General features: G+C 42.9%; 1 protein-coding gene across 5 annotated transcripts in view; it reads left to right on the top strand.

Annotated features, from left to right (window-relative positions):
- The window catches only part of LOC144770568 (testicular acid phosphatase homolog), a 206,595-nt gene that overhangs the window by 41,103 nt on the left and 152,471 nt on the right, over nucleotides 1-13,021 (top strand). For all 5 annotated transcript variants that reach the window (XM_078655204.1, XM_078655202.1, XM_078655201.1 and 2 more), the window contains one exon: nucleotides 7,339-7,425. In XM_078655204.1, the coding sequence (XP_078511330.1) occupies nucleotides 7,345-7,425 (81 nt within the window). In that variant the 5' untranslated portion in view covers nucleotides 7,339-7,344. The remainder of the gene's footprint in view (nucleotides 1-7,338; nucleotides 7,426-13,021) is intronic.

The following is a 13,021-nucleotide window of genomic DNA, read 5'->3' as shown; positions in this document are numbered from 1 at the left end:
AGGTCGACAGGAGAAATGCAGCAGAATCTGCGTAAGGAACACCTGAACCTTGTGGGGATCTCCCATATATCCCTCAGGGGTAGCCAAGGGAATGGGAGGGGCTACCGTGACCTGTATAGGAGGCACCGCTGCGGTGCTAGCGTCAAAGGGATTCCTATTGGTCCTATCCACCCGTTCCCTCAACGCAGCCGTTTCTAAACGTGATGAGGCTAGTTCTTGCTGTAATGCCTCCAACACCTGCATCACATCCTCAAGCGTCATCATTATAGTCACCGACCTGACCAGGAGGAGCAACCTTTCTTGGGTGCGCAATTCTGTCAAGATCTTCACGCTCCTCAGGGTCAGGAAGATGCTATAAGGGTTCCGCTTCCAGATTGTTCCGAACTCCGACTGTAATACACAGAGTTCTAGTCAGATCAGGCAGGGGATAAAGGGCGGAAGGGGACTGCAGGGACAAAGGCTCTGTAATACATAAGCAGACAACATTAACACACTCCATACACATTTACTGCTACTCTCGTTTAGGTCTCACTAAACCTTAATTACCTTTAGACTCCGAACCATAGGCAATGAATTAATGTACAAATCATAGGTCCTCTCCAAAACCGAAGTAACCAGCAAGCTTCTTAGTATACCCAGAAACGTATGCCAAACATATATGCTCTGATTCTGTATGTGTAACACAGTACTATAATTCAGGGAAGTCTCGTAGTAAACGCTCTATAAAGTAAATTCCCTCTTCCAAAGTCTCAGATTGTCCTTATACTCGTTTCCATAAAACACGCTGTCCTGTGAAGTAAATTATGATCCAAACAAACACTAATAGCGCTCCTCCTCACGGGGGATCAACACGCTTCCCAAATAAGCACTCTTCGGCAAATGCTGAAAGTGAAAGCCAGTGCGGCTCCTCCGTCCGGAGATATGAAGCGGCTGTAGAAAGCTCTGTACCAGTACGAACCGAGCAAAAGGGCGGTTCCGTTCCTTCACGGAAGTTCCCTCTTCGTGCTCAATATGCCTGTGACAATGAGAGACAGAGCCGTCACTCGACTCCTCTCTCCGTACCTTGCTGTGATGTGTCTTCGAGGTTGCTGGTTCCCTGCCGGCTGAATCCTCTCCCTTGCCCTCGAAAAGCTACTTCCAACACTCGAGTCCTCGCGTCTTGGAATCCAACCGACGCGGCCTGGAACACTGAATTGCGTACACGCGGAAGTGCGCGTTGCTTCTATTTAACCGCGCCTCCACCGCTAAGCATCTTGGGATTTGTAGTTTTATACCTTCGGCAGGCGCAACCAGCTCGTTCCTGACAACATTAGTGTTGAAGGGCAGACTGATCTGGGGTTCAAAGGTAGAAGACTCAGGTATAAAGGTATAAGACACTAAGGAATAAGGGTCGACAACACAGTAGACTACTCTGGAGTTTAAGAGTAGATGACACTGGGATTTAACAGTAGATGACACTAGTGTTTAAGGGCAGACAAATCAGGGGTTTAACGTAGACATTTCCCCATGCTGCATACTTTCAGGAAGAACCTCAAGACCTGGATCGGAACTGCACGTGCCCCCCCGCCCCACAGCACCTTGAGGCCCTCCCGGCTGAGTAACAAGCTTCACAAATCCCTGGTTGATTGATTGAAAGGTAGAAGACTCGGGTATAAAGGTAGAAGACACTAAGGATTAAGGGTTTAAGGGTCAACAACACAGTAGACTATCCTGGGGTTTAAGGGTAGGTGGTACTGGTGTTTAAGGGTAGAAGACACTGATGTTTAGGCATAGACTACTGTGCGGTTTGGGAATATCGACACTGCTTTAAGGGTAGATGACAGTGGGGTTTAAGGGTAGGTGACACTAGGGTTTAAGGGTAGACGACACTAGCATTTAAGGGTAGATGAATCTGGGTTTAAGGTAGATATCTCTCTGGTCTATGGGTAGACAGCTCTATGGTTTAAGTGTAGGTGACGGATCACTGACATAATATCGAGGGACAGAATATCGACTAGCAAAAATATCGATGACAAAATATCGACAGATAGAATATCGAGTTTGTATCTACAAACAGGTAAGTACAAAAATATCGAGTACAAAATATCGTTTACAAAAATATAGTTCATAAAATATCGACTTTATTAAAAACAGTGTTAAATTAAATTAATATTAAAAATTAATTACTAAAATATACTTAAAAATACTTAAATTAACTTAGAATATATAAATAATTAATGAAAGTTATAAAAAAATGTTTTACAATAATATTTGTTAAAACATATATATATAGTAGCATAATATAATTAAATAATATCCAATATTATTACCGTATGATAGCAGAAGTGTAAAAAATACTATTCCGACTCCAGAGAGTGCAACAGTAGGGAAAGCGTTGGATAGCGTAGGGGTAAAAATTACTATTCCCACTCCAGTGAGTGCAACAGTAGGGAAAGCGCTGGATAGCGTAGAGGTAAAAATTACTATTCCCACTCCAGTGGGTGCAATAGTGGGGAAAGCGTTGGATAGCGTAGGGGTAAAAATTACTATTCTCACTCCAGTGAGTGCAACAGTAGGGAAAGCGTTGGATAGCGTAGAGGTAAAAATTACTATTCCAACTCCAAAGAGTGCAACAGTAGGGAAAGCGTTGGATAGCGTAGGGGTAAAAATTACTATTCCCACTCCAAAGAGTGCAACAGTAGGGAAAGCGTTGGATAGCGTAGGGGTTAAAATTACTATTCCCACTCCAAAGAGTGCAACAGTACGGAAAGCGTTGGCTAGCGTAGGGGTAAAAATTACTATTCCCACTCCAAAGAGTGCAACAGTAGGGAAAGCGTTAGATAGCGTAGGGGTTAAAATTACTATTCCCACTCCAAAGAGTGCAACAGTAGGGAAAGCGTTGGATAGCATAGGGGTAACAATTACTATTCCCACTCCAGTGAGTGCAACAGTAGGGAAAGCGTTGGATAGCGTAGAGGTAAAAATGACTATGAGAATAGGATTGGTGATATTATTAGACCTATAGTACCACCTATTCATATCATGGACAGATTTACCCCCCCTCTGTGGCTGACACCCTGTCTGTGATTAAGTCTCTGAGATCTGGTGCCCCTGATGATTTATGCCCAGCTCGGGTGTTGGCGGCAGCTGCTGAATCAGTGGCATCGGAGGCTGCGCAAATAATTGGCCTTTCTTTTAATACTTCTGAGGTGCCCTTGGAATGGAAACAGGCAAAGCTTCTTCCCCTTTTGAAGAAGACGGGGGCTGACCCTGATTTACCGGGCAACTACAGACCCATTTCCCTGCTTCCAGCCATGGCTAAAATTGGAGAGAAACTTGCCTTTCGTCAGCTGAATGCCTTTGTGGAATCCTCGGAGGCCCTCCATCCTGCCCAGTCGGGCTTTCGTGCAGCACATAGCACGGAGTCAGCTCTGGTGGAGATCACGGAGGCAATCAGGCAGTGTTTGGACAGTGGCGGCAGAGCAGCTCTAATTTTATTGGACCTCTCTGCCGCATTTGACACTGTCCCGCACTCACTTCTTCTGACTAGATTGGCTGAGATTGGGGTGCTGGGGTCTGCACTAGAATGGGTGAAATCTTTTCTGTCCGACAGGTCTCAGCAAGTTTGGGTTCCCCCTTTTTCCTCTTCGGTTAAGCCACTTATTACAGGGGTCCCCCAGGGGTCTACTTTGAGCCCCCTACTTTTTAATGTGTACCTTACTCCGCTTATAGTGCTGGCGGAACAAATGGGGGCCAAAATTATCGTGTATGCAGATGATACGCAGTTATTATTTACATGGCCTGATACAGCACTCAACACGGAGGTCATTCGGTCCTGTCTTTCTTCGGTTTTTAATTGGTTGGCTACAGCTCAATTGAAATGCAACGAAGACAAAACTGAAATTCTACTGTATGGACATTTTCCACCTAATTTCAGAGAACTACTGTGGCCCTCAGATTTTCCCCTGCCAAGCTCAGTTACCATCCCGGCTAAGAACCTGGGAGTTTGGTTTGGAGAGGATCTGAGATTCGAGGCACACATACAAAAACTTACGGGGGTGTGCTTCGGATCCCTTAGGGCCATGCGAAAGTTCTTTCCTTATCTTCCTTCAGCTGCAAGAGAGTCGGTTGCAAGGGCTCTAATTCTTTCTCGGCTCGACTATGCCAACTCTCTGCTTAGTGGCACACCGGCCTTTCTTGTCGCCAGATTACAGATCATCCAAAATGCGACGGCAAGACTTTTGTGCAATGTGCCTAGCAGAGAGAGCGTACGCAGTCATCTGAAGGAATTACACTGGCTGCCGGTGCCTCAAAGGATTACTTTTAAAATCATAACATTTGCATTCAAAGCAGTTAACGATCTTGGGCCTGCTTACCTGAAAAAAAGATTCAGCCGGTATATTCCTACTCGATCTTTACGTTCAGCGGATGGGAATTTTCTGAAGATACCCCGCTTTCGGCGCGCTCACCTTAGCGGCCAGTCAATTGCCGTCCTGGCAGCTTCAGCCTGGAACACTCTGCCGCTGTTCTTGAGATCGATGCAGAACTTTGTCTCTTTTAAGAAAGCTTTGAAAACGCACCTTTTTAGATCTGCATTTTAGTTCTCTGACCACTTTCTGTATTTTTTGGCCACATGCTTGTTCTTCTCTTTTTTCTCGCGCCAGGATACTCTGGTAGTAATAGAGCGCGTTATAAAACTGCTTAAATAAAATAAATATTCCCACTCCAGTGGGTGCAACAGTAGGGAAAGCGTTGGATAGCGTAGGGGTAAAAATTACTATTCCCACTCCAGTGAGTGCACCAGTAGAGAAAGCGTTGGATAGCGTAGAGGTAAAAATTACTATTCCCACTCCAGTGGGTGCAACAGTGAGGAAAGCATTGGATAGCTAGGGGTAAAAATTACTATTCCCACTCCAGTGAGTGCAACAGTAGGGAAAGCGTTGGATAGCGTAGAGGTAAAAATTACTATTCCCACTCCAGTGGGTGCAACAGTGGGGAAAGCGTTGGATAGCTTAGGGGTAAAAATTACTATTCCCACTCCAGTGAGTGCAACAGTAGGGAAAACGTTGGATAGCGTAGAGGTAAAAAATTACTATTCCCACTCCAAAGAGTGCAACAGTAGGGAAAGCGTTGGATAGCGTAGGGGTTAAAATTAGTATTCCCACTCCAAAGAGTGCAATAGTAGAGAAAGCATTGGATAGCGTAGGGGTTAAAATTACTATTCCCACTCCAAAGAGTGCAACAGTAGGGAAAGCGTTGGATAGCATAGTGGTAAAAATTACTATTCCCACTCCAGAGAGTGCAACAGTAGGGAAATTAAATACTTCATATATTATTTAAAAAAATATAAATTAATATCTATAACAAATTAATTAAAAGTAATTACCAATTTAATATAATATAATAATTAATCAATTAAAAGTACGAATTAAAATTAATTATTATTATTTACCTATTAATACAAATTAATTACAAATTAACAATTAATAATTTACCATTTAAAAATTAATTAACAATTAATTCAAATTAAATAAATTGATTTATTTAATTAATTATAAATAAATTACTTCCCACCCTATTCCCCTATTAAACCCACAACCCGCTACAGAAAATAAATTAGTAAAATTAACATAATTAGCACTTAATCAATTAATTAAAATTAATTGCCAGTTAAAATGTAATTAATTACCAAATATAAATTAATTAACAATTAATTAAAAATGAATACCAATACATAAATTTACATATTTAAATAATTATAATTAAATTACTTCCCACCCTATTCCCCTATACACCCACAACCCGCTACAGAAAATAAATTAGTAAAATTAACATAATTAACAATTAATCAATTAATTAAAATCAATTGCCAATTAAAATTTAATTAATTACCAAATATGAATTTATTAACTATTCATTAAAAATGAATACCAATAAAAAAATTTACATATTTAATTAATTATAATTAAATTACTTCCCACCCTATTCCCCTATAAACCCACAACCCGCTACAGAATTAAATTACGCAAAAATTTAAAAAACTAAATTAATTAATTAAAATAAATTATAACATAAATACACATTTTTCACACATATAACATAAAAAACACTATACAAAAATTCGATATTATTAAAAATTCGATAATTTTAATAACCTATATATACTTCGATATTTTAACTTTCTATATTTTTAACATTCGATATTACATTACTTACCTTTAAAACGATATTTTTGATGTCTATATTCTGTCCATTCGATAATTTGTCCATTCTATATTTAAAACTCGATATTATGTCCATTCGATATTTTGTAGTCGATATTTTGACTGTTTACCGTAGGTGACACTCGGTTAAGGATAGTTGACACTTTGGTTTAGGGTCGACAATTATGAAAGTAGAAGTAGTAGTAAAGAGCTCCCACATGAAAATTAATTGATTAGAGAGCCTTCTACCTGTAGTCTTTTCCTGAACTGTAAGGGATGCACATTTGTATTTGCTTGCATCCTGAAATCTTAACACTGTGTGGTCCTCTGCATTGGTACTAACATCCCTGTAACTACAATACTGTCTTATCAAAAGGACTCTGTATACCTGCCACGGGCTCTCATCAAATTTTGATGTATGTCACAATACTGAGTGATAAAATATTGCCCTATAACAGTATCAAGTGCAAGATGTCAGGTAGTCTCCATGAGTAACATATATATATATATATATATATATATATATATATATATATATGTATATATATGATTGAAAGGGCTCCCAAACAGAGTTTCTTCCTCCCAGGAACCACACAAACGACTCGCACACCAGGGTCCGTGTTCAAAATTGCGTTTATTGGTGACGCGTTTCGACCAAACGGTCTTCTTCTTTCTTCACGGTATGTACATGTGCCGTGAAGAATAGTAAATCTATATTTATCTATACATACCTACCTTGCTGATGTATAGGTAGTCGAGAACATGCTTTTAATATTGTTGCAGGACCCTTTGATACGGTTTGTCCTCCTACCTATGCCTCTGTGACATCAGAGCTCGAAGCAAGATCTGGACTTACTTCCAACCCATTTCATCCTTCTCTTCTTCACCTCATCCGCACACGTCTTTCAAGGCCCCGTTATCCCCCGTCTCTTGTTCAACATCTACCTCAGACCCCTGTTGTATCTGATATCTGTGTGTATTTGCCGGTAGTCTGTATATAAATTCTATAGTTTCTTTTGCATGCAGCGTACATGAAAGATAGATGCTTAGCCCATCAAGGCAACAAACCCTGGAGCTTGAGGTGTGTGTCCGGTGTATTTATGCACAGTTCCGATTCGCTGTCATCCTTGTGACCTTGTCCTTCTCTCACCTCCAGGAGGGGATGCGGCAGCAGTTCGAACTGGGGCAGTACCTCCGGGCCCGCTACCAGGGCTTCCTCAGCAGCTCATATCGGAGGCAGGAGGTAAGGCCTGGGGCTGCACCCCACTGTAGTGGGCACACATGAGCCATGTTGGAATACAGAGGATTAGTGCCAGCTGGAGCCAGATGAGCTGGTGGATGTAATTGTATTTATATAGTGCTTACTACCCATGATGAGGCGTCAAAGCGCTTTTCAATGAGTAGCATGCTGTTCCAGAACCCAAAAGGATAAGTGGTGGATTAGTATAGGAAAATTTGAGGTCATTTGTGCGGATTCATGTGAATCCGTTAGTCGTATTGAATAGGATAATGGAGGGATAGAAGAAGGAATAGTCTAGAAAGTGGTATATGGGAGATCATAGTAGTAAGATGAGGTTTGGGATGAGTAAAAACAAGAGATGGAGGAGGGAAGAGTCTCTAGAAAGGGATTACAGAGATCACAGTAGTAAAATGTGGCAAACAGATGCTACTCGACAGAGCTGTTACAATTTTTGCAGGCCTGAGACAGAAACAAATGTCAGAGTGTAGCACTGTTGTCCCTGCAGCCCACCATCCTAAGGCACATCCATAGATACAAGGCAGGACTGGCCGGCCCAGGCATTGGGCGTTTCCCCTGGAGGCTGGAAGGGTGGGGGCTGCTTTTCTTACTGGGGGTGGTTTAATAGCAGTGCAGCATTTTTAAAAGCACTGCTGAGTTCCTTATATATCCAACAGTTTTCAGACAACAATAAAAGTGCCAAGATAACTCTGGTGATGAATGTACCTGCTGGAGAGAGAGCAGAGTGTTGTCTATTGGTAGTTTGATTCATCTAAGGTAGCGCAGACGGTTAAAATGCCTGCTGTAAAGAGTGTGTATTGTGCAGACCACAGAACAGTATTTTATGTGGGTTACGGTTTTTGTCACAGAGATCCTTTTGTTACTGTGCAGTTCATAAGTTACAATTGTAATCTAGGTTAGAAAGTTATGTTTTTTACAGCCTTTCATTATCCTAATTTTACTAAATAAAGGTTTGTTTGGGTAGAAATATATTCTTATCAGTAAAGTCAACTTTAGCCACTGACCTGATGCTTCCCCAGACCAAGGACACTTTGTTTTATGTAACATTTTCTGTACACTGATTTATACACGTATGATTCTTTGTCCCTGTATTTGTGTGTGTGATGTAAAGTGGTCCAACGCCCTACACTTGTATGAGATGCACTACAAAACAAACAAACTACATGTGAGGAAGTTGATAGGGAGAGATGAGAGACACTGCTGGGGCAAGTGCCAAAACCCATTTGGCTGCAAAAGCTTTTGCATGTTCCACAGGGACATAACGCGAAAAACTTGGAAGTATCACGTCTTCCCCTTTGGGAGCGGTTAACACAAATGGAGATGGCCAATCTGCCTCTGCTAACAAAATGTCATATAAAAAGGTGAGATTTTCCCAGAAAACCGCTGTGATTGTACGCTCTATACCACCTTCAATTTGGAAGACTATTTCATAGAGTCTATCCGGGGGTAACTCGTGCATCTGCGTCTCTACTGTAATGAATGTATCAGTTGCTCTCACCTTCAGACAGGGACTCAGTGCCTCCCGCACTATGGTAACCTCCATTGTGCTGTCGAGCAGAGTCACCGCCCAAGTCCAGTCTAGAAGACATTTTCTCACAGTCTCAGGCATATTTCACTGTTAAAGCTGCAACTTTCTTCGTAGGATACAGGTGTCTAAAATGAGGCACACCCTCTTGTTTGGCATTAACGTCAAACTGTCAAGATTGATCTCGTCCCTGTTGTGTGGGCTGACCTCTGCCACGATCCTGGCGTTCTCCTCCACCGACTTGAGAGCCAGATGTGTTCTGTAAAGAACGAGGAGAGTGCTGATCAGGGACTTGAAATCTGTCAGGAGTCTTAATTTTCAAGCAGTCGCGCAAGTCATAAGTACGCTCAGAAGACTCGGGTGTCAGTGAACCAGCACGCGAATCCTGCTTCTGTTGTTGTTGCCCCTGTTTTTATTTCTCCAGTTCCTTTTAGGAAAGAACGGGCGCCCATCTTTATCAGTCTGGGCCTTTTGTTGACTTTGTGTTTGAGTCTGAGCTTGAGTTTGTGGTTGAGTAAAAGGTTTCATTCCCAGACTATTACGCCCTATGGATTTATAAGCTTTAGTAATAATCTTTGGCAATTTGCGTTGCTTGTCTGCATCTGGCACATCCTCCACGCATTGCACCACTTGTAAGCATACGTAAAGTAAACAACAATATCTCAACTGGTATAGTTAAGGAGGACGGTTAGACATGTAAGTACAAAACTTTACACAAAAGGAGAGGCCAGGAGACTCTAGGTTGATTTTTTTTAAAGTGCATTAAGCATCATATATTTAGGAAAGAAATAGACATAAATACGGTTAGACATGCAAGTACAATACTTTACACGAAAGGAGAGGCCAGGAGACTCTAGGTTGATTTTTTAGAAAGTGCATTAAGCATCATATATTTAGAAAAGAAATAGACATTAATAAACATACAGTTATATCAGCACTGTAATCCAAAAATGTGTGTACAACCTGAATTGGACTTGGTGCTGGTTTGTGTAGGTGACACAAAAAGTGGTGACGCAAGTGACAATTTTTGGTCAGCGGACGAGAACGGCGCAATGTGCTAATGTGAGCAAGTATATACAGTGAATAGGGTGGTTCCAGGCATAGATTAAAAAATGGGGAAAGAATTGGTGATGATTCGGTGGAACCACCGAGGCTGCGCCTTTAGTTGTGCTGAAGGGTCGACGGCGTTTCGATCCAGTCACTATGGAACATCATCAGGACAGTGTTGTAAAAAGTTGTCATAGTGCGTGGCAGAAACTGGAAACCGTGTACCAGCGGGGCAGCGGCGGTGTGGGAAACTGCTGATCGTGTCGTATCTAAATGGGAAGGTGTGAAGCAGCACTGAATGTAGCACCGCCACAGTCCTGCGCGGCATGTGGGAGAAGGATCCCGGGGGAGACCACCACGTATGTGTGAGGTTTGTAAGACAGGCTAGTGGAACGGATCCGAGATAGTGTCCTGTCTAATCAGCAGAGTGCGACGAAATGCTGAGGGTTGCACCGCCACAGCCTTGTGCGGTGTGTAGGTGATTTAATCCGGGGGAGACTGCCACGAACTATGACAACTTTTTACAACACTGTGCTGACATAGCTGTATGTTTATTTATGTCTATTTCTTTCCTAAATATATGATGCTTAATGCACTTTCTAATAAAACAACCTAGAGTCTCCTGGCCTCTCCTTTCATGTAAAGTATTGTACTGGCTATCTAACCGTATTTACGTCTATTTCTTTCCTAAATATATGATGCTTAATGCACTTTCTAATAAAACAACCTAGAGTCTCCTGGCCTCTCCTTTCATGTAAAGTATTGTACTTGCTATCTAACCGTATTTATGTCTATTTCTTTCCTAAATATATGATGCTTAATGCACTTTCTAAAAAATCAACCTAGAGTCTCCTGGCCTCTCCTTTCGTGTAAAGTGTTGTACTTGCATGTCTAACCGTCCTCCTTAACTATACCAGTTTAGATATTGTTGTTTACTTTACGTACCTACCCTAATATCAGCATGGTTTATGGGTTACACGCCTGTTGTTAAAGACAAACTTGTAAGCATACAGCATCACCCTTAACATTAGCAAGGATCATATCGCAAACAATGTCGAACACCCCCACCAGTCTCATTCCCAACTACAGGGCCGCTTTGCTTGAACATGCTTGATCACGGATGGGAGAACGGACTTTGAGGGGGTGCCGAAACACATCAGAGGCCGATAAATCAGGAGCGTTTCTTGCACGGCTGCCGCGTGACACGCCGCCCCCCCCCCCACCCCTGTACACGAGATACACTAGCCAGACGGTTCCACGGTAAACACACAGCACAACATAAACTTCCGTGAAAATTACGAAGCAGTATATGGGGCCCCCGGAGAGGCAGTGGAGGAACCCATTGAAGCTTTTCTGCTGGACCTACACTACCCCCAAATTTCACAGGCAGACCAAAAATAGCTGACTGGCTCTATAACCAAACAAGAAATTAAAGAAGCTATCCAAGAACTCCCACGTAACAAGGCTCCAGGTCTGGATGGCCTACCAGCAGAGTTCTACAACACCTTCTCGGATACATTGGTTCCCGACTTGGAAAGTTTGTACTAGACGGCGATGGAGGCGGGCGCCCTCCCCATCACCACCATGCAGGCATTGGTAACCTAACACCCCAAACTGGGCAAGGACCCCTTGGACATGTCAGGTTACCGACTGCTGTCACTTTTACTCACAGAATACAAGATTCTGAGTAAAATACTGTCTCGCTGACTGCTTTCCCTCCTACCACACCTTATTCACACGGACCAGAACAGTTTTGTTCCAGCTCGTAGTATTTCCCTGAACATAAGACACCTCTATCATATAATGGAGGCCACACCTAATAACTCCAAGGATGCGGGGTGCATTGCAATCGATCAGTCCCAAAACTTTGATACCCCTAATTGGGAATATATGCTTCAGGCCATGGGCAGGTTCGGCATTCCACTAAATTATATGAAATGGGTTAGGCTACTTTACACCGCCCCCATGGCATGGGCCCTATCTGGCGCCTACATCTTGCGCCTTACTTAGTGAGCAGAGGCCCACGACAGGGCTGCCCCCTGTCGCTTCTGCTTTTTGTGCTGGCACTAGAGCTCCTTGCTATTCGACTCCGGAAGGAAGCAGGAGAAATTGGGATCCGAGTGGGCAACACAACAGATATAATGTCGGCATATGCCGATGACTTTACTCTCTATGCCCATAATCTAGCTGGAGACCTGGAACCCTTACCTCGCATTTTCGAACAATTTGAGCGCATCTCAGGCCTTGCTATCAATGAGACGAAATCTCAGGCGTTCTTTTTCCAGCCATGAGGGCACTCGGAGGCAACTTTGGGCAGCTAACTCTTACAGTAGCACCAAACACCTTCAAATATCTAGGTATTCAAATATATAGGTCCCCACAAGACCTGTTTGAGGGCAAGCTGATTAGGCCGATCACTGCGCTTCGATCCCAGATTTTCTTTTGGGTTTCATTGTCCCTTTCGGTAATGGGCAGAATAGCCATCTCCAAAATGGTTATGCTTCCGTGCCTCTTATATTTTTTCACAAGTTTACTAGTATTGATCCCTACCTCCCTTTTTAAAATGTTGGACACGCTGCTTACGGACCATATTTGGGGAAGGGGACGCAGAAGAGTGGGACTGGCCAAATCACAGTTGGGGACGGACAGAGGAGGATTGGGGGTGCCGGATTTTAGAGCCTATTGCTATGCCAGCCAACTACAATGGCTACCGTACTGGCTGGTGGGACGCAACCTACATGAATTGGGCTACACACCACGGCTCCTGTTCTATGGCACTCTCCACACTTTATTATTGCAGCAGGGTAAAGTCCTATTGCTGCACACAGCACTCAGCTACTAGAAGCGGGCACTACAATTCACGAACCAAACACTCCTCTATGCCCCAAACACTCCCCTGTTGGGAATCCCTACACCCAATGGGTTGGTCACTAGGCGTAGAATAATCAATTGGGCACTGGAAGGGGTCTCCAGTGCCCAATGGAACACTATTTGCAGATGGTATGTTGA

Source organism: Lissotriton helveticus, chromosome 7 (genome assembly GCF_964261635.1).
Source record: "Lissotriton helveticus chromosome 7, aLisHel1.1, whole genome shotgun sequence".
NCBI classification, from domain to species: domain Eukaryota; kingdom Metazoa; phylum Chordata; class Amphibia; order Caudata; family Salamandridae; genus Lissotriton; species Lissotriton helveticus.
Note: the sequence above shows the minus strand (reverse complement) of the source record. Positions and strands in the feature narration are given on the sequence as shown.